At 35.9% G+C, this 22,238-nt stretch overlaps 2 protein-coding genes and 1 pseudogene across 3 annotated transcripts; all 3 read right to left on the reverse strand.

The window, feature by feature from the left end:
* Nucleotides 1-4,024: 4,024 nt before the first annotated feature.
* LOC120001002 (mitochondrial import receptor subunit TOM20-like) lies at nucleotides 4,025-5,332 on the reverse strand. Its single transcript, XM_038849212.1, has 5 exons — nucleotides 5,148-5,332; nucleotides 4,879-4,960; nucleotides 4,630-4,799; nucleotides 4,491-4,538; nucleotides 4,025-4,362 (listed from the first exon to the last, which is right to left on the reverse strand). Exons 1-5 carry the CDS (start codon nucleotides 5,325-5,327, stop codon nucleotides 4,153-4,155), a joined length of 690 nt encoding a protein of 229 aa, XP_038705140.1. The 5' UTR covers nucleotides 5,328-5,332; the 3' UTR covers nucleotides 4,025-4,152.
* Nucleotides 5,333-12,827: 7,495 nt separating this feature from the next.
* LOC120000107 lies at nucleotides 12,828-13,817 on the reverse strand (annotated as a pseudogene).
* Nucleotides 13,716-15,218, reverse strand: LOC119999264. 2 transcript variants are annotated; one of them, XM_038846741.1, is made up of 3 exons: nucleotides 14,584-15,218; nucleotides 13,937-14,488; nucleotides 13,716-13,850 (listed from the first exon to the last, which is right to left on the reverse strand). In XM_038846741.1, exons 1-3 carry the CDS (start codon nucleotides 14,621-14,623, stop codon nucleotides 13,834-13,836), a joined length of 609 nt encoding a protein of 202 aa, XP_038702669.1. In that variant the 5' UTR covers nucleotides 14,624-15,218; the 3' UTR covers nucleotides 13,716-13,833. The 2 variants fall into 2 exon arrangements, with proteins under 2 accessions (XP_038702669.1, XP_038702668.1); XM_038846740.1 differs by having other exon boundaries at nucleotides 13,786-14,488.
* Nucleotides 15,219-22,238: the final 7,020 nt, after the last annotated feature.

Consider the following 22,238-nt stretch of genomic DNA (forward strand, 5'->3'; position numbering starts at 1 on the left):
GATAATTATGGATACCAAAATTATGGACACATATCATTTTGATTGTTTTTATAGTTGTACAATACTAATGGCCCAATGGTTATGATTTAATATTTTATTTATAATCACTTTTCCTCTCACAAGACCTCTTCTCATAATCCAATGCTAGTAGGTTTATTTAACTCTCATAATCCAATGCTAGTGGGTTATTATTAAATAAAGTGGCTCGTGTTCTTCTTCTTTCTCTTTATTGTTTTGATTACTCTGCTTGTTATTGCTCTATTATATGTTGTTTGCGAAGAACATGTATGAAGAACATGTATTACGTCAATTACTCTTTAGCTCGCACAATGATAGTTGGGTTTTCACAATCTCTTGACACATTCCCAAAGAGAGTGAAGAGTTGCGAGTATTCTTTGAGCAAGTATATTTGTGGTATGATTTTTCTTATAGGAAGACAAGGGAAAGGGAGTCTCCCGACCAAAAAAGAGCTTTATTAGAGGCTTTTTTTTCCTTGCCCTAATTGGAGTGGAGCACAAGAGTATTGCTCCCGAGGTGGTTGACTCTGAATAACTTTCCAGTACTTGATAAACTGTTTTTTCATATCTTTGAAGGTGTCACAGGTTGCAACAGCTACAACTTTGCATGAAACCTTGTACAATAAAATTGTAATTTAATCAAACAAAGTGTGCAAATTAAAACATGCTTGTTTCCAATGCTAAAACTAATTCCCTAGAGAGCTAATAAATCAAAGATAAATATAATGTTATTGTATGCCTAACTCCCTAACTCCGGATATGATAATAGGTAGAGTTCATTCATATGCCAACTTACATTAGTATTTCAAATAAAGCCCCCAAAGGGCGTCACATTCCCAAAACATAGATGTAAACATAGACAAAGATAAACTAATACATGCCAAAGATATATACTTCTCCACATTCAACAACATTAATCAAAGTATAGTTCATGACAAAGATAAATTAATTCATAGATAAAGATGTATAGTTCATGGCAGAGATGTATAGTTCTCAAATCTCTTTCAACAACATTAACCAAAGTTAAATTTCCTTATAGTGCAACTATAAAATTTTTGAAAGCCGCCCAAATCCCAAAGCAACAGTCTGTAATTGCAAAGCAACCAAATTTGTCCTTCTTTTCCATTTCCTTTGCTCCCGAGTAATATTTAGATTTGCGATACCTCATCAGGCTTAACTGTGACGCATAAAATGCCTTGTGTGAACTTCGAGTCTTTTGGATACAAAAAAAAAGAAGAAGAAGAAGAAAAGAAACATTAGGTTTTTCGAAAGGAAATGGAACATTATGTTGAAATAAGAAGAACAAACTACCCATCATATTATCAACAACAAAAACCCATAAATGCAAATTTTAGGAGAAAGCATAAAAAAATAACACACCACGTTAGCCGCTTTCATAGATTCGTAATAGCGTACATTTCCAGGATCCTACAATGGTTCAAAATATTATTCAATCATATATCAAGAAAAGAAAACCATATTCTATATAATATAAGTATCAAACGTATTATATATACCTCTTCGTGTGCCTCACGAAAGCAGGAATTAGCAGATTCATAGTATGGTAGAGCCTCTTCATAATCTTTAGTTGAGATTCCATACAAGTAGTAAGCGATTCCCAGCCAAAAATGGGTGTCAGGCATAGGCATTTTGTGATTAAAAGATGATGCCTCCTCCAACTTTCTAATTGCATCTGTGCAACAATTAAATGACAGCAAAAAAATAAAAAGCTTTCAAACAAAACAAAGTATACATTCCAACAATAAATCCGGTCTATAGAACACCTTCAAGAACCTCTTGTTGTGATTCTATGCTGTTCATGATGTTAGCCAAGTCCACCAGGGCTTTTCCCCAATTTGACAAATTCTGTAAAATAAAAAGCACCCAATGGAACAAATGGGGTCATGATCATGGTTTGAATAACTCAGTCAATTAGAGAGCTAATACCAACCAGAGAGCTAAATTGGCTTATAGCAATGTCAGAGTTTTTAAGCAACATGGAACTTCAGTCCCCAGGGATATAAATATCCCAATTCCAAAAAGGGAAGGAAAAAAAACATATATATTGAAATTGAAACAAGAAAAAGAAGTTACTTTGGCCCCAGGTTCCATCCTGTAACAAGTCTCGGCGGCTATACACAAATTTGAGTAGAAGGGTACTCTATCTTCTTTGATTAATGGTATCAGTAGATCGTTAGGGCTCGTTTTTTCATCAGACAGCATCGTTATTACTCTGCATATCATACATAGCCGTATAATAACAATAACATATCTGATACATAAATATAGAGTGTCGAAAAGAATATTCTTCTCTCACCTTTGTCAGAAGAAACTGATAAACTCACTCTATATCTCTCGGTTCTGCGATGGTCGTGATGTAGCTCGGCTTCGTATTTGTTGTCTCCGGCTCTGCAGAGCTCTCCAGTCTTCCCTTGACTTGATTTAGTGCCCTAATCTGCAGCCACCCAAAGCCAAGGAGCGCAGTTCGACGGTGGAGAAGTAGATGTGAATAATCAATTGATAAGTGTCAAACTTTGGACTCAAGCAACTATTGGGCCGAAACTTCTGAAGCAATTATGGCCCAGACAAAATGTTCAAAAAGAGACATCTCGTCTACTATTAATTTTTCAATTGACAAAGAATATCATATTTTTAATCTTTTACAAATTTGTATAATTTCCTTCCATTTTTCTTCTCTGTTTATTTTTTCAAGAGTTAGCGCTTTCATGAAATTCCATTCATTACAATGGCTGATACAATACATGAGATAGCATCTTATTAGATATGGAAACTTTTTGTAGATTTTCTATTCAAACTTGTACGTCAAAGTCGGCACATAGGGCATCATCAAAGGTACGGAAATCATCTCCTTTTTAACACGGAAATCTCCTTGATTCTCCATTGCATACTAGGAAGCAAAATCAGCTGCAAGTCTTCCCTCTAATAATGAAAATCAACATGTATAATCTTCTTTGATTCTATTTTCTTTCCATCTTCATATGGCAAGTAAATATCTTCTCCTTTGCATATCTCTTCCATGGAATCTCGGCCAAACATGTAAGGAAACAATCATCTTGTCTAATCTCCAAAAGTCTTCTCCGTTACCTCTCAAAAATTCAAACGAATTGTACTAATATTCTCTTGACGATCGGCTCCATAAAAGGTAAGTGTATCTCCTCCTTTAACCACACAATATGTCCATGTCATATTATTAAACTTTACGGATCCGCTGGAGGGAAAAAAGCACCATGAGGGAGCTTCTTTTCACAACGGGAGGCTAAAAGCCTCCTTCTTTCCTTTTTTTTTTTTTTTGTTTTTTAATAATGTGGACCCACATTATGACTATATTTTATTATTTTTTTAATAATATGGGTCCAACAAAATGATAACATTTTACTAATATACAGCATCAGATCCCATATTATTGTGGAGCAACACAATGTTTGGAAAAGTATGCTCCGCGGCCATTCTTCTTCACTGATTTAGACAGAAGCACAACTACAACCAATCAAATAAATAAATCAAAGGGCTTGTTCAGGAAACTAACCATGAGAGACCACACTACATATGGCTCAAACAAGGAATACTCTTCAGTAGGTATGGTGAAGAATACGCAAAGCCTGAAAAGAATGTCCGATACATGGATAGGACTCAGGCACCAGCAGTAAACTTGAGGATATAGAGAAGTCACTTATTTTTAGAAAGAAAAGCCATTTAAATGAATTATTCAAAAGATTCTCAGGCGTTTGAGGCAAAAAGTTTATCAATGTCTCAAAGCCCCATCTGGTAATTGCAAAATCAAGCAATTATGAAACAGACAAATTAATTTGTACGTCCATGAGCCTTGTGCAAGGGATTTGCCCACCCTTTCCATAAGCAATGGGTGCAACACAGTGGTATCAATAATCATAGACAAGATGGCAGCTGCCAAAAATAATGTTATTGTATGCCTTACTACGGATATGTTAATAGGTAGAGTTCATTCACAATATGCCAACGTACATTAGTATTTCAAATGAAGCCTCCCGAAGGGCATATTTAAGCATATATCCATCAAGTCACGTTCCCACAACATAGATAATGATAAACTAATCCATGGCAAAGATGTATACTTCTACACATTCCACAACATTAATCAAAGTATTTCATCAAGTGCAACTAAAAAATTTTTGAAAGCCGCCCAAATCCCAAAGCAACAGCCTGCAATTGCCAAGCAACCAAACTTGTCCTTCTTTTCCATTTCCTCTATTCCTGAGTCAGGCATAATGTCCAAGCCCAAGCGTAATTTGCGATTCGCCATTATCTTCAAGCGGAACTTTTGCGATGACTTGTGTAAATCTGGATTCTTTGGGATTAGGAAAAAAAAAAGAAAGGTTTTTTTGAGAGGAAATGAAACATTACAAACTACAAATCATATTGTAAACAACAAAAACCATGAAAAATTTAAAAGAAAGCATAAAAAAATAAACATACCATGATAGCCTTAGTCATCCACGTATAATAAAGTTCGTTTGCCAGATCCTACAATGGAACGAAATGATATTCAACTATATACCCAAAAAAAAAACCATATGCTATATAATATAATAAGTATCAAATGTAGTATATATACCCCAAAAGCTGCCTTAATGAAGCAGTGATTAGCACATTGAAAGTATGGTCGAGCGTCTGCATAATCTTTAGTTAAGATTCCATAATTGTAATAAGCGACCCCCAGCAGCCAATGAGTGTGAGGCATTTCAGGATTAAGAGATAGTGCCTCCTTCAACTTTCTAATTGCATCTGTGCAAAAGAAATTAGCTGTTTTAAGCAAAAAAAAAATGTATATCCAACATAAAATCCGGTCTGGAACACAACACACCTCCATACAACAGTTGTTGTGATTCTACGCTATACATGTTTGCAGCCAAGTCCATGAGAGCGTTCCCCCATTTTGACAAACTCTGTAAAATAAATAGTAGAACAAAGGGGTTGTCGTGAATTAGAGAGCTAAATGGATTCTAGCAATGTCCGAGTTTATAAACTACATGGAACTTCAGTCCCCACCCCAGGGAGAGAGATCCAAATTCCAAAAAAAGGGAAAAAAAAAAAAACATATATATTGAAATTGAAACAAGAAAAAAAAGTTACTTTGGCACCGGGTTTCTTCCTGTAACGAGTTTCGGCGGCTATGCACAAATTGGAGTAGAAGGATACTCTATCTTCTTTGATTAATGGTATCAGTAGTTGATCGTTAGGGTTAGTTTTTCCATCAGACGCCATCTGCATATTATAGATAGCCATATGATAACAATAACAGATCTGAGACATAGATATAGAGTGTCAAAAAGAATATTCTCTTAGTGTCTCTCACCTTTGTCAGAAGAAACTGATAAACTCTCTCTCAATCTCTCGGATCTGCAATGGTCTCGGCCTTCGTATTTGTTGTCTCCGGCTGTGCCTCCCTTGATTGATCTCAAGCCCTAAAGCGCAAGCCCATTTTCAGCTGGTTTGGTCACGTGCCATCACACGGAATTGAAGTCAATTAGTCTGTTTTAGTCAACTCTTCATCATCTCATCAAAACGACGTCGCTTTACTTATTCAAATTGAAATAATTGCCTAATACTAATACTCAACCACGATTAGTGCTTGAAGCTTCAATTTAAATTCCTCCCTTCATCTTTCTGATAAAAAATCATCGCATTTCTTGTTCAATTCCTCTGCAAATAAATGTCATTTTAAACCATTCCTTTTCCTTTTCCTTTTCCTTTATTTTTTAAATACCACATAATAAAACATTATTTTTTCTTTTTTTTAAAATAAAATATGTTTGTAGTGGAATCGAACATTGAATACATATATGTCTAACGCAGTTAATTATCAACCAAATCACCTCTCGTTGATAAACATTCCGTTTTCTTATGAGCTTTGAATTATCATCATTATAAATGACCCATGTATTTATCGAAAGTGGACTTTTTTAACAACTACAACTTTTCCATGAACACGGATGACTTCTTCATATTGGACCAATGGTTCACCATCAAACCCTATGTTTTCCCAAATAATTTGAGATCAACAGCACTCTCTAAGAACAACACTTTCAAAGGAGGATCGGTTTGTTAGTCATTGTGTACTAATAATATTATCTACAGGGGAACCTACAACAGCTAGCAAGTGCACCGAGGCTTCCAATTATACAGCATCAGATCCCATATTATTGTGGAGCAACACAATGCTTGGAAAAATATGCTCCACGGCCATTCTTCTTCACTGATTTAGACAGAAACACAACTACAATCAACCAAATAAATAAATCAAAGGGCTTGTCTATCAAATATAATTCCCCAAGGAGGAAGTAACACCAATACCTTGCCATACTTATAATAAGAGTTGGGTTCTTCCCTAAATTATTTACCCCTAAACAAAAAGTTACCTACAAATACATACACATAAGCAGACCAGCATCATGGTTCCAGTTTCAGCGAAACTACTCGCGACTGTCTACTTCGCTTCCCATACCTGACAAAGACAACTGATGAGCAAGATGGAGCCCAACATGGCTGCCGAACTTTTTGCTCCCCTTTTAGTTATGCCACTGGAAATATAAAATCATCTTAATAAATACAGCTAAAATTAACTCAGAGCCTAGAGGAGAGGAGAGGATAGTTAAATCACTTTATTACCCCCAAAAAATGCTGGCAGATATCTAAAAGGGGCATGAAATTGTTAGAAAATGCAACAAGATCAAGGTAACAGACATAGAGAAAGGATGAAGAGCACATTAATGCTCCGCTTTTCTGTACTCAAAACATTAAGAGCACATAAGGGAACCCATATTCACATGGCTAGAAATCCAGTCATTGACAATTCCATCTGTTACTGGAAGCACCACTTTGATGAAAATTCAATATGCTTATTCAGGACAAAATTTAGTTACATGTGCCTAATTGATTAAGAGAGGTTGTTAACTCCTAAATTTAGTCTTTGGTTAAAGTACATTTTAAAATGATTCCAACTCAGTGGGGCATTTTACACCTGCTGTGCATCCAAGACTACATCCAACCAGCATATGAAAGCCAACAATCTCATAGCAATATCAACAGAGTTTTCAAGACATTAAGCAATATTCATCAACTAGTCTGTCCTCATCCAAATATAGCATAACTTAGTAGAGATCAACTAACCCATTTTTCAGGGTAATATACTAAACTGATGACATCAATAGAACAACCCAAATGTTCCCTAATACTAAGAAATTCAACGGTTCGGGAGTTCTTCTATCAAAAGCCACCCTTACCCTTTAAACCAAAGCCAAAGGAGAAGAGTGAAGACACATCACATCACCACATAGCTGCTGCAGCCCTGGCCTGCCATCCATCCTCCACCACTCGCCTCAAGAACGCCTTTGGGACAGACTTGAATCCAGGAAATCCTGAAATAAACAAGAAAACAACTAAATGGTAAATAATTAAGATACAAAAAAAAAATTAATTACGCTTAAATATGAAATGAAATTTTACTACCGCATTGTGTCCAATCCGCCAACAAAAATACGGCTGCAAGATACACGAGTATGGAGGAAGATACGGATGGAAGACACCATTTGTACAAATTTTCATACCCACCCATCACCATAAGACGCATTATCATTTTCTCAGCATGATTAATGTGCTTCCGTGCAGAGGGTTTGAGTGTGGCGGTGTCATGGGAACCAAGTCCATCAATAAATTCCTCCAAAATATTGTTAAACAGCTCAAGAGTTGTGAGCAGACTTCGTTTCGCCCTAGCAACTTCATCAAAATCCACCACAAGTTCCTTCAGCCGGCTATGTGCAAGAAAAAGTGGCCAGAAAATGGTACTAAGCAATAAAAGGGAGAGCACTAGGGCTGATATAAGCGAAGAACAGGTTAGAGTTGCAGACTTCAGAGAAACAAATGTAAAAAAACTGCCATATGCAAAATAATTGACAAAATTGCATAAATTAGCAATTATGGCCTCAGCTTCTCCGAGCACTTCTCTTTCCTTCATCTTCAAAGCGAGCAGTTTCTCTTTAGCGGTCAACAAATCTTGTTTAGCTATTTAAAAAACAACAACAAAATAAATTTAATACACCAAAACAGAAAACATAAATTTTCCAAAAAAGTATAATATGGGAAATCAATCCTAACCGTTACCTTTACGGATAAAAATATCAAGATGAGACTCTTCCGGTACTTGAAAGCTCACTTGTGAAGCAGACATGGTGAAATGAAGGAGGAATGGATACCGTTTCAGAAGAGGGAAGTGGGAAAAGAGGGAGGGAAGGATAGAGTAATTAGGGTTATAGGAAGTGGTGAGAGGGAGGGAAAGAGAGAGATTAGGGTTTTAGGAAGTGGGTAGAGAGGGAGGGCAAGAGAGAGATTAGGGTTTTAGAAAGTGGGGAGAGAGAGAGGGAAAGAGAGAGGTTAGGGTTTTCTGAAGTGGGGAGAGAGGGAGGGAAAGAGAGATGTTATTAGGGTTTGAGGTCCATTCCTTTTCGTTCGTGGTAGTACGGACTGCAGAGACGAGAAATGTTGTCGTGAAGCTTTTTTTATTATTTATTATTTTCTTAATTTTAACAGTTTGTAATACTTTTGCAATAGTCAACAAGTAGAACCGGGTTCGGATCTTGGGCAAAGGCCAGGACATATGATTTTGAGTTTAGGTAATGGGCCTTGTGGGTTAATTGACGTCTATTAATGGGCTCTTTGAAAACGTACATTTTGGCCCATTTTCTTTTATAGCTTGAATAAAAAATAAATATAATATTATTGTATGCCTTAAGGTAAGAATAAAAACTACTTTTATGTTGTTGGCTTGACTTGGCTTGGATACCACGTAAATATGACTATATGAGTCCCATAATGCCATGTCGGCTCAACCATAGACCTTCAGACTCCTCATAATCAATCAATACCATTAACAACCTCTGCTTTTCATATTTAACGTAACCATTATCAATCTTCAATCTATTTGGCTCGTGCTATATGAAATATTGGTACAAAAATTTCAGGGTAGTCCATGAATTTACATTATAGACACTCAGAGTAAATGGTTGTGAGAGAACCTACCTCCTTGGAAATTATGAGTTTCGATTTTCGCTAAATCTGTACATAAAATTCCTAATGTTTTTGGCGCGCGTTGTGCGAGCAATTGCACCAGTCCATGAATTTTAGCTTAGTTAAAGTGGGACAAACAAGTTTTCTTCACTTGGTTGATCATTAAAATTAGTTTAGTTTGTACCAATATTACAATTTCCAAGGAAAACGATGTAATCAACCGCACTAATTAAGGAGCTAATCAATATCTTCATTTTCCGGGGACAAAGTTGGTGGCATAAGCCCAAGCATTGTTGGCCACTGGATCTGCAACACGATCGAACAGATTATCAATGGGTCCCTTCCCAGTCACAATAGCTTGAACGAAGAATCCAAACATTGAAAACATTGCAAGTCGACCATTCTTAAGAGATCCTTAACCTTCAACTCTGCAAAAAACACTCCTACAGCATATACTATGACCGAGAATGACAGAGAACGGAGGCACCAAGTGTAGAAAGTAGCGTAGGTTAGGGATCTAGCCTTTTCTTTCAGCTTCAGGATCAGATCATCAAGCTCAACAAAATGAGAGAGCCACTTCTGTGAAAGAACAACATTAGAGGAAATAGGTCAGACAAACTCATCAGGCAAAAAAAAAAGTGGAGGGATAGTTTGTAACGATAATAGAAAGATTGGGAAGGGTTTACTAGACATATCTTTCAGAGGGAGATTTGAGAGACAAATAGAGACTGAGAGGGGAGAGGGGAGAGGAGACAAAATGCAAGTGAGAGGGGAGAGAGGGACGTATGTGAGAGGAAGACAGACAAACCACTCACGCTGAGGAAGGAAGAGAGAGAGAGAGAGGGGCGGCCATACCGTCCACGGGTGGCAGAGGGGCATAAATAGATTAAAAAAGAAGAGAGAGAATAAACTGAGTTTAAATGATAAAAGAAAATATCAAAATCCTAGTTAAGTGTGAGGCTCCTGGGTTTTGCGGAAGCTTCTCAAGTAAGCTGTTTAAGGATGTTCTAGAAAATGAATTGGATTAATGATAATCACCCATGTGTTTTTATTTTCTCTCTTAATTAATTAATTATTGATGAAATATATGTTTACATAAGAAATCAAATCAAATTAAATGAAATAAATGACTATTTGGAAAATGAGTATATGATTATACATTACGTATAAAAAAGATGACTGCTATATATAAAAAGAGTTCCAAGAAAAAAACGTGATATCTTTTCTTTTAGAGTGTGTTTGGATTGAGGGATTTGGAGGGAAGGGAAAAGAAGGGAAATAGAGTTTCCTTTCAATTCCCTTGTTTGGATAGTTTATTAAAAATTAAGGAGAGGGATTTGGGAGGAAGATTTCTTTAAATTTTTGTCAAAATTTTTTCTCTCCAAAATGGAGTCATTTAGAGGGAATTGATTACTAATTAAGTTATTTATAAGTTAAATATCTATTTTACGCTTGTACATGATATTTTAACATAAAAATAAGGATAAATTAGTAAATTAAACAATTTTTCTTTTTCTTTTTTTTTTATCTATCCAAACATGGGAGAGAGAAAAATAGTCTCTCTTCCCCTCTCTCCCCCTCCCCTCCCTTCTCTTCCCTCCCCCCCAAATCTCTTAATTCAAACACAATCTTAAGGGGAATATTATAAGAAATTTTCTGATGTAGGTTCATTTATGGGTATATAATTATGATATTTCTTTTTTTAAAAATAATTATGACTTCCTAAATCAAATGGATATGATTCACATAGATATGATGGTCTATGGGTATAATAAGTGAAATTAAGGAGTTGGACACTAAGAATTAAAATCTTATTAAAGTAAGATTATGAGATATTTGTGTACTATACGTACTTTATGAGATTTAAAAATATTTTACCCCAAAAAACAAAACACAGAGTAAAAGTCAGTAGTTAAAATATATATATTTTGGGAATGGATCCCCTACAGTAAATACAGCCTGCAATCGTATCTTTTGTGCCCCTTTCTTTCGTCCATTTGATGAACCATAACATCATACTATGATGAAACGGTATGTATCCTATGACACCCCCCTCACGCATGCTATATGCATTCATTTTTTATTAGTATTGATTTTTTTTTCTTTCCATTTTTTGGTGGATAAATTAAATAGTACTAGTGCTACATGTTTCTCATCCGTTACTGACTTGCTTGCCAAGCAATCTGTATCCCAAAATCTAAAATAAAGTTTAATAGACCACCAAACTGTAACGAAAAATCATTTGGTGAGTAAGTGAAAACCAAAACTATCTTCAGGCATGCAATGCAAAAATTTTGGTGATCTATTGGTTCTGTTGGGTGCCAATTAAGAGGGGTTTGCAAGCGTTGGATACTTGGCTTCTATAAATTTTTTAGAGGTGTTTTGCTGTTGTTATCAGTTTAAAGAATAATTAAATAATTACATTTTATATGTGAATTCTGTTTAAGAATAATTAAGTCATTAAACCCAATCAAGGGTCAAAACATATATCTAACGATTGGGTGATTAACACTTTTTTTGATCCGTTGGGTCACTTGAGGTTGAGGATCGTCAGTATCCGACAGATAATTCAAAATCCCTTTACGTATAAAAGCAGATGTGTCTCTTCCCTTTCTTCGTGATTGTGGTGATACGGTCTACAGAGAGTTTAGTTCCTTTTGTCACTTGTGGTGCTTTTTAATTATTTTCTTTTTCTATGAAACATTTTGTAATCCTTTTACAAAAGTAGTTACTTTTGAACTGGGTTCGGATCTTGGCATAGGACCATTTCTTTTGAGTTCATGTGATGGAAACGCGCTTAGCAGAGTCCAGGAATACAGATAGAGTGGGGCACTAAATAACCGAATGCTTGAAAAGGAAAATATCAAAACCCTAGTTGGATGAGTTATTGACTTTCTCGTTTTTTATGAAACTTCCCCTAAAACTACGAAGACTTGTCCGTTTTTAGTTTTGTCTATCGTTGGGATTTGGATAGGGAGTAGAAATTTATACTTAACAATAAAAAAAAAGTATATATATATATATATATATATATGTATATGTATATGTATATGATGTTTTGGAATAGATCCCCTACTACTAATACAACCTACAACCGCATCTCCTGTGCCCCTTTCTTTCGTCCATTTGATGAACCCATTGATTATACAAACATGCACGCAATATGCGTATCTGATGACCATGTGATTAACACTTCTTATGATCCTTTGGGTTACTTGAGGATGTAGAGAACTGTTCTCAGCCATTGAATACATGCCTAAGATGGTTGGTCTCAGAAGGATGTCTGACAGAAAATTCAAAAGCTCTTTACATCCTTTTCTTCGTGATCGTGGTGGTACCTACGAGACTTTTTTGCGGTTTTGTGGACTTGTAATATTATTCTCTTTATTACTTTTTTATTGAATCATTTTTTTTTCAATCATTTTGCAATGTAATATTGTTGTTTTCTTTCAAAATCTCAAAAGAGTGAAAGCAAAAAAGGTTTGCAAATGAGAGAGAGTTCACACAAGTCATTGTCCAAATAGATGAGATGATACGATAACTTAAATCTGTACATAAAATTCCTAATGTTTTTGGCACGCGTTGTGCGAGCAATTGCACTAGTCCATGAATTTTAGCTTAGTTAAATTGGGACAAACAAGTTTTATTCACTTGATTGATCATTAAAAGTAGTTTAGTTTGTACCAATACTACAATTTCCAAGGAAAACGATGTAATCAACCGCACTAATTAAGTAGCTAATCAATATCTTCATTTTCCGGGGACAAAGTTGGTGGCATAAGCCCAAGCATTGTTGGCCACTGGATCTGCAACATGATCGAACAGATTATCAATGGGTCCCTTCCCAGTCACAATAGCTTGAACGAAGAATTCAAACATTGAAAACATTGCTACTCGACCATTCTTAAGAGATCCTTAACCTTCAACTCAGCAAAAGCTTCCTGGATATCCGCCGGGCCCAATCGGTCGTCAAACGCACCACCTGGATACAGTGGATCCAGTCCTTCACTAACCCTATACTCTTCGACAAAGCCCATTAGCACACCCTGGGAAGCCCAGATTGCGAGACTGCTTAGGGCGTAAATGAGTTTTGGGTAGTCAAGCGTTTGAGTTTTTTATTAAAATTTTTCTTAAACATAACAGATAACTCTCCCACGTGCTTTGGGTTTGTAAAAATTGTTGATAATATTTTTTTTTTTGAGAAGAAAACGTGTTGATACTTGATAGGGCTGCAATGTCAATGTTTGATATGTATTCTAGTGTTTGTATACAGATCCTAAAATCATTCTACAACATACGTTGAAACGGTAACAATCAATTGTAGTTTTCACAGGCCGGGTTCGGGTCAGCCCAAAATTTACCCGCAATAAAGGGTTCCGGATGGGGCCCAACTTCAAAAATAGAGCCCGGACAAGCCTGAAATATTGACTTTGACTGTCCAGTCCGACGAAATTTCAGACCACCGCACAACTTTAACTGGGCTGAGTGTCTTTAAAAAAAAAACATTTTAACGATTCAACTTTATTTCATTTCATCTTACTTAAAGTTCACAACTACTTAATTACTCGCAATCATTCACCTCCAAAATCCCACCCTTACATCATCCAAGGATACAGAAACCCACCCTAACCCTTTAAACAAAAGTTAACAAACCCTTGAAACGAAAATCAAGGAGAGAAGAGAAGATACATAAGACATAACAACATAACATCAAATCCCATCGACTGCCATACCATCCATCCTCCACCACTCAGACTCAAACGTGAAGCGCCTCTGAAAGGGAAAGAAAAAACACGAATAAAGATCTACCAGGTAATAAATAAACAAATTTGACGAGACTTAAATAGGTAGGAGTTTACCACACTTCCAATCAGCCAACCAAAACACTCCTACAGCATATACTATGACCGAGAATGACAGAGAACGGAGGCACCCAGTGTAGAAAGTAGCATAGGTTGGGGATGTAGCCTTTTCTTTCAGCTTCAGGATCAGATCATCAACCTCATCAAAATACTGCTTCACCTCATCTGTAAGAATGCTATCTGAATAAGAACATGCATTCATAACATCGTTATACATCTTCGCATATTCCTCAACAGTTGCAAGCAAATTCTCTCTTTCTTCAGCTATTTCATTGAAGTCCAGAAATATGCCCTTGAATCGGCGACGGGCCAACATAATCGGCCAGACCATGGAAGACAACAATAGCAATGAAAGCAGCACAGCTGATAATAGTGAAAAACAGGACAAAGTGGCTTTCAGAGGGATGAAAGTAAAGAAACCGCTGTAAGCAAAAAGATTTGTGAAATGGGCCAAGTGTGCCATTATGGCCTCCGCTTCCTTCACAAGGTCACCTTCCCGCTTCTTCAAACCCAGAAATTTCTCTTTGTGAGAGGATAACACAGATTTAGCTAAGGTAAAACAGAAAACAACAAAATAAAATTAAAACATAAATTAACAAAGAGAGAAAAACAAAGTTTATCAAAAACGAATAAAGAAAATAAACCTAGCCTGAGTGAGGAAGCAATAAGCTCTCGCTGAGACATAATGAAAAACTCCACTATTCACACCAATTTTGAATGCAGAGATGGAGAAAACCTTTCTACTGCCTTTATAACAACGTCGTGATAATAAAATCATACTTCTGTATAACAAGGACATCATGGATATTTTCCAGACAAATTGTTCAGGAAAAAAAAAAGCTACTAGAGATGTTGTAAACGAAACTAGAAACACAATTAAAAAGTGAGAAGAGATGTTGTAAAACGAAAATAGAAACACGATTGAGATGGTTTCTATTATCGTTACAACCTTGATTTTTAACCGTTCGATCAAAACAAAATGGGTCATTTCTGTATAACAAAATGAGAGAGCCACTTCTGTGAAAGAACAACATTAGAGGAAATAGGTCAGACACACTCATCAGGCAAAAAAAAAAGTGGAGGGATAGTTTGTAACTATAATAGAAAGATTGGGAAGGGTTTACTAGACATATCTTTCAGAAGAAGATTTGAGAGACAAATAGAGACTGAGAGGGGAGAGGGGAGAGGGGACAAAATGCAAGTGAGAGGGGAGAGAGGGACGTATGTGAGAGGAAGACAGACAAACCACTCAGGCTGAGGAAGGAAGAGAGAGAGAGGGGCGGCCATACAGTCTACGGGTGGCAGAGGGGCATAAATAGATTAAAAAAGAAGAGAGAGAATAAACTGAGTTTAAATGATAAAAGAAAATGGTTATTATAATCATATTTTAAATTAATATTAGGTTTGTTTGGGAAAGGATAAATATCAAAATCCTAGTGTGAGGCTCCTGGGTTTTGCGGAAGCTTCTCAACGAAGCTGTTTAAGGATGTTCTAGAAAATGAATTGGATTAATGATAATCACCCATGTGTTTTTATTTTCTCTCTTAATTAATTAATTATTGATGAAATACATGTTTACATAACAAATCAAATCAAATCAAATTAAATAAATGACTAGTTGGTAAATGAGTCTATGATTATACATTACGTATAAAAAAGATAACTGCTATATATAAAAAGAGTTCCAAAAAAAAAAAGTGATATCTTTTCTTTTAAGGGGAATATTATAAGAAATTTTCTGATGTAGGTCCATTTATGGGTATATAATTACGATATTTATTTTTTTTTAAATAATTATGACTTCCTAAATCAAATAGATATGATAGGTCTATGGGTATAATAAGTGAAATTAAGGAGTTGGACACTAAGAACTAAAATCTTATTAAAGTAAGATTATGAGATATCTGTGTACCATACATCCTTTATGAGATTTAAAACTATTTTACCCCAAAAAACAAAACACAGAGTAAAAGTTTGTAGTTAAAATATATATATTTTGGGAATGGATCCCCTACAGTAAATCAGCCTGCAATCGTATCTTTTTTTCTTTCCATTTTTTTGTGGATAAATTAAATAGTACTAGTGCTACATGTTGCTCATCCGTTACTGACTTGCTTGCCAAGCAATCTTTTTCCCAAAATCTAAAATAAAGTTTAATAGACCGCCAAACTGTAAAGAAAAATCATTTGGTGAGTGAGTAGAAACCAAAACTATCTTTAGGCCTGCAATGCAAAAATTTTGGTGATCTATTGGTTCTGTTGGGTGCCAGTTAAGAGGGGTTTGCAAGCGTTGGCTACTTGGCTTCTATAAATTTTTTAGAGGTGTTTTGTTGTGTTATTCGTTTAAAGAAAATTAAATAATTACATTTTATATGTGAATTCATTAAACCCAGTAAAGGGTCAAAATATATATCTAACAATCGGGTGATTACCACTTTTTTTGATCCGTTGGGTCACTTGAGGATCGTTCTCGACCATTTAATGCATGTCCAAGATGGCTGGGCTGTTTCTGTCAGTGTCCGACAGATAATTCAAAATCCCTTTACGTATAAAAGTAGATGTGTCTCTTCCTTTTCTTCGTGATTGTGGTGATACGGTCTACAGAGACTTTAGTTCCTTTTGTCACTTTTGGTGCTTTTTAATTATTTTCTTTTTCTATGAAACATTTTGTAATCCTTTTACAAAAGTAGTTACTTTTGAACTGGGTTCGGAACTTGGCACAGGTCCCCTTCTTTTGAGTTCACGTACTAACGGACTCTTGAAAGTGTAGTAATTGGACATGAATTTGGCCATTTAATTTTATAGTTTGGATTTATTAGGTTTGGACAATAAGCCCATTAGGTAACTAGTTGAGCTACCCCAAGCTGCTAGTTAATAATTTCTGTCATCAGCTAGATTTGTTTGCTACTTAATTTATGAGACCTAGAAATGTTTTTGCCCCAAAAGGGGGAGTTAATACAGCCTCCAATCGCATCGTTTAATAGACCGAACTGTAATGGAAAATCATTTGGTGAGTAAGTAGAAACCAAAAGTATATTTAGGTATGCAATGCCAAACTGCATTATTGGTTGCAAAAGAGAGTGTTGTTTATCGATTGGCATCGAGTACTCTGTCGAGTAAATATTATGTTCGAGTAAGTATAAAGATACTCGAGTTGTTTGTTGTTCAGATAGTTTATTGTAGGGGTTCTATTTCTTTACTCCATTTTTTCTTAAAAAGTGTGTTGAATTATGAATTAAAATGTGTTATTGAGTATTTTGATAATTATAATATTTGAATAAAATTGATTTTGAAAAAAAAAAAGCGAAACCATAAAGTCTAATTCATAAACACAAAGTCCTAAAACTCTAATATTGTATTTAAAAAAAATAATGGTTTAACATGATTTTTGAATAAAAATTGAAGCTTCAGTACCCTGTTTATTGTTCGTGAGGTGTTCATAATCACATATTTCTATGTTGGCCTTTTGAGGTTCATAATCACATATTTCTATGTTGGCTTTTTGAGGTATTTGAGATTGAAATTGGACGATTTTTCACTATTGTGACGATTAGTTTGGATAACTTAATGTAAAAAAAAAAAAAATTTGGTATAATCCATCCAATATGTTTAATTGGTGGGTTGAGGCTCTCTCATTTTTTGGTTGGGGTCATATTTAACATTGTAATGGAAAAAATTATCTTGGAAAAATTATCCCAAAGTCGGAGCAAATTAACATTGTAACGGAAAAATTATCTCTCCATCTCAAAGTCAAACGGAAAGCTTCACACAAATCATTGTCCAAATACATGTTGGTTGGTCAAATCAAAAGGGGTTTACAAAGCCTTGACCACTTGGCTTCTATAATTAAATAATTAAGTCATTGTCCAAATAAATGTCGGTGGGTCAAATCATGATTTTTTAGAGGTGTTTTGTTGTTGTTATCAATTTAAAGAATAATTAAATAATTACATTTTATATGTGAATTCTGTTTAAGAATAATTAGGTAATTAAACCCAGTCAAGGTTCAAATCAAATGTGGATATTTGTATCTAACGATCGCATGATTAACACTATTCACACCAATTCTGAATCCAGAGATGGAGAACACCTTTCCATTGCCTTTATAGCAACGTCAAAATTTTGTATAATAGAGACATCATGGAGGATGGACAAAGGGTTTAGAGGAGGGTGGTGAGAACCACATATTTGATAAAGAATAGTATGAAGGAGAGGGAGGAAAAACTGTGAGAGTGAGAGTGAGAGTGAGAGTGAGATGGAAATGCGGTTAGCAGAGTGCGAGAATACAGAGAAAGTGGGGCATTAAATGATTGAATGCTTGAAAAGGAAAATATTAAAACCTAGTTGGGTGAGTTATTGAGTTTATCATTTTCTATGAAACTTTCCCTAGAACTAAGAAGACTCGTTCGTTTTTCAGTTTTGCCAGTCATTCGGATTTGGGATGGGGAGTGGAAGTTTATACTTAACAATAAAAAATATAAATATAAATATATATATATATATATATATATATATAATGTTTTGGAATGGATCCCCTACAATTAATACAACCTACAACCGCATCTCCTGTGCCCCTTTCTTTCGTCCATTTGATGGACCCATTGCATTATACAACATGCACGCAATATGTGTATCTGATCACCGTGTGATTAACACTTCGTATGATCCATTGGGTCACTTGAGGATGTAGAGAACCGTGTTGGCTAGAATTGGCTTCTGTGCATTTATCTATTTAAGTATTTTGTTTTATCTGTACTGTTTAGTCTTTTTCCTTATGTCCAATTTGGTCTTTTCTCCTTCTAGGGTTGTTTTGTCTTCAATTAGTGTGTGCCGCTGTAAAGCTTAGGGTAAAAAATATTGGAGAAGCTAAATGGTGAAAGAGAGCTCTGCAACTAGCAACTCTGATATCTTTCTTGATGAAATACAATCAAATCTGTGAGGATTACTACTTGTTGTTGTTCTTGTGAATATTCACTTGCAGGGATTATTCCAGTCTACTGGTTTTACATCCAACAGTGGTATCGGAGCAGTCGATCGGGAACGGAGACTGAAAACAATTTGGGGAATGGCGTCTTCATCAAGTATTGAGCGTAATCATATTCCGATCTTCAACGGAGATGATTACCGATCGTGGAAGGTCCGGATGCGCACTTATCTCATGTCTGAGGGCCTTTGGAAAATGGTGGCAGATGGGTATGACGAACCCGACGATGAGAGTTCTCTGACTACGACAGTAAAGAAAGAGCTTGAAGCTAATAGAATGATCAACGCCAAAGCACTATCCAGGCTTCAGAATGGCGTCGACGCAACCATATTTCCTCGAATTATTATGGCTACTCAGGCAAAAGATGCTTGGGATATTCTGGCAAAGGAATTTCAGGGGGATGGCAAGACAACCATCATCAAACTTCAAAATTTACGCAGAGAGTTCGAGAACTTACGGATGAATGAAGCAGAAAGAGTAAAGGAGTTCTATACGAAGCTTATCGATGTGCTGAATCAGATGAGGATTTTGGGTGAGAAAATTGTTGACACCAAGATTGTCCAAAAGATCTTGATTAGTTTACCTGAGCGATATGACGTGGTGGTTGCTGCCATAGAAGAATCCAAGGATTTGACAGTGTTGAAACCTGAAGAGTTGATTGGATCTTTGGAGGCCCATGAGCAGAGAAGGCAGAGACGTGGAGAGTATACTCAGACTTTGGATTCAGCCTTCCAAGCCAAACTATCTATGAGAGACGATGTAGGTAAGGGCAATCAATCCAGCTGGAGGAATGCTGAGAAAGGTATGAGTTCAGAAAATAATTCTAAGCGTCAATGTGATATTTGTCAAAGAATAGGTCATTCTGCTTCTGAATGTTGGCATAAGGGAAAACCCCAATGCCATCATTGTAAAAAATTTGGACATATTCAGAGAAATTGTTATCTCAAACCAGAAAATAGGGCAAACTTTGTTGAGTTTTTCCCTGAAACAGAAGAAAATCTGTTTTATGCAACTCAAGTGGTCTCAATCAGTAGTCCTAATGTATGGCATTTAGATAGTGGTTGCAGTAATCACATGTCTGGAAACAAGACACTATTTGATGTTATAGATTACACAAAAACAACGAAAATTCGTTTGGGGAATGGCTCTGTGATGGAGGCTAAAGGAAAGGGTAGAGTAAGAATTGGTACTAATGATGGTATGAAAGTTATTTGTAATGTGTTATATGTGCCTGCTCTCAGTGAAAATTTACTGAGTATAGGACAAATGATTGAAAACGGCTATAAGCTTATGTTTGGAGATGGTGGATGTATGATCTTTGATAAGAAGAATGGAAATAAGGAAGTAATGTTTATACCAATGGGGAGTCACAGAAATTTTCAGATTGAATTTAAGTGTAAAGGGAGTTCAGCTATTTCTGCTAATGGGGGAGCTCACATAGAACAACATATTGGTCGGGAAGTGTATGAATTCTGCAATTTTGCTGCTGTGAGTGAACCAGAAAAATTAGAAGTGAAAAAGGACTTTGTTATGGAGGAAGAGATTAAAAATTTGAAGAATGAAGAGATCAAAAAATTGAAGAATACCGAAGAGGAGAATGCTGAAAAGGGGAAGTCTATTATGGAAGTGTCTCAAACCAGTGTTAGTCTTGCAGAAATTTCATCTGAGATGTCAAGCCAACTTAGTATAACCGGTGGTGGTATTGTTGTTGCTACTTTATTGGGGAATGATGTAAAAAATGTCAATGGGATCATACTAACAAATAACAACGCAGGTCTGAATGGTGGCAATAGCTTGGTGGGTTATGGAATAGTGGACAATTCTGGTATGGGAAGTGCTGGATACAACACCATGGGTGGTGGACTTGGTCAGTTTGCCATGGTCAATGGACTTGGATCTACAATGGGTGATAACTCCATCATGAATGGAAGGATAGGGTTGAGTGCAATGGTTCATGATAATCAACAGCCTCAGATAGCAACAAAAAGAGCTAGTCTCAATCTCATGGCAAAGATGAAGCAACATTCTGTGAATTGGTTGTTGAAGATAATTCAAATGGAAATATTGATTGACTATAGCTGCAATTCTGAATACCGTCTTGAAAGCAGAAAAATGATGGCTAAAGAGGATGTGCTCATAGCTCAGGTTGTGAATGTTACACAACCTCCCTCTATTATAATTTCTGAAGGATTTGAGGAAGTTGAAGTAGCGCATTTAAGTAAACATAAGCATTTTATGCATCTAGATTTTGTCCTGAAAACAAGAATGACAGTTTTTTGGAAGGTTGTGTTGGGAAGGTTTGTTGATAATTTGGCTATGAATTTACAGTATAGTGTTCATAATCATGTTACTGTGAAACTTGGCAAGGTTTTTGAGCTCACTATCTCTGTTATTAAATCCTTCCCTGCCAAGAAAAGTGAAGAAATTAATAGGGATGGAGCTGATTCCATATTTGTTAGTAAAGATTTTGTGCAAGTGAAGGAAGTCATGGGTACCATGGAGTACATCTTTGACACTGCATTTCATGTTCTGTCTCCTCAGCTTGATATGCAGAAGGTTAATGGAAAGCTAGTCACTTTGCGCATATCATTGTTTCCTTGGAAGAGTATTGTTGATAGTCTGGTGAAACCTCAGTCTTGGGTGATCTCACAGAAGCAATTCAGGGGGAGTGTTGGCTAGAATTGGCTTCTGTGCATTTATCTATTTAAGTATTTTGTTTTATCTGTACTGTTTAGTCTTTTTCCTTATGTCCAATTTGGTCTTTTCTCCTTCTAGGGTTGTTTTGTCTTCAATTAGTGTGTGCCGCTGTAAAGCTTAGGGTAAAAAATATTGGAGAAGCTAAATGGTGAAAGAGAGCTCTGCAACTAGCAACTCTGATATCTTTCTTGATGAAATACAATCAAATCTGTGAGGATTACTACTTGTTGTTGTTCTTGTGAATATTCACTTGCAGGGATTATTCCAGTCTACTGGTTTTACATCCAACAAACCGTTCTCAGCCATTTAATGCATGTCTGAGATGGCTGGTCTCGCAAGGATGACTGACAGGAAATTCAAAATACCTTTACGTCATTTTCTTCGTGATCGTGGCGGTACTTTTTTGCCGTTTTGCGGACTTGTAATCTTATTCTCTTTATTACTTTTTTATGGAATCATTTTGTAATGTAATATTGTTGTTCTCTTTCAAAATCTCAAAAGAGTGAAAGCAAAAACAGCTTTGGCAAATGAGAGAGAGTTCACACAAGTCAATGTCCAAATAGATGAGATGATACGAGAGCTTAAAATGGTAGTTTCCAATGTTGGTGGGTCAAATCAA

This window comes from Tripterygium wilfordii, chromosome 6 (genome assembly GCF_013401445.1).
Source record: "Tripterygium wilfordii isolate XIE 37 chromosome 6, ASM1340144v1, whole genome shotgun sequence".
Taxonomy (NCBI): Eukaryota; Viridiplantae; Streptophyta; class Magnoliopsida; order Celastrales; family Celastraceae; genus Tripterygium; species Tripterygium wilfordii.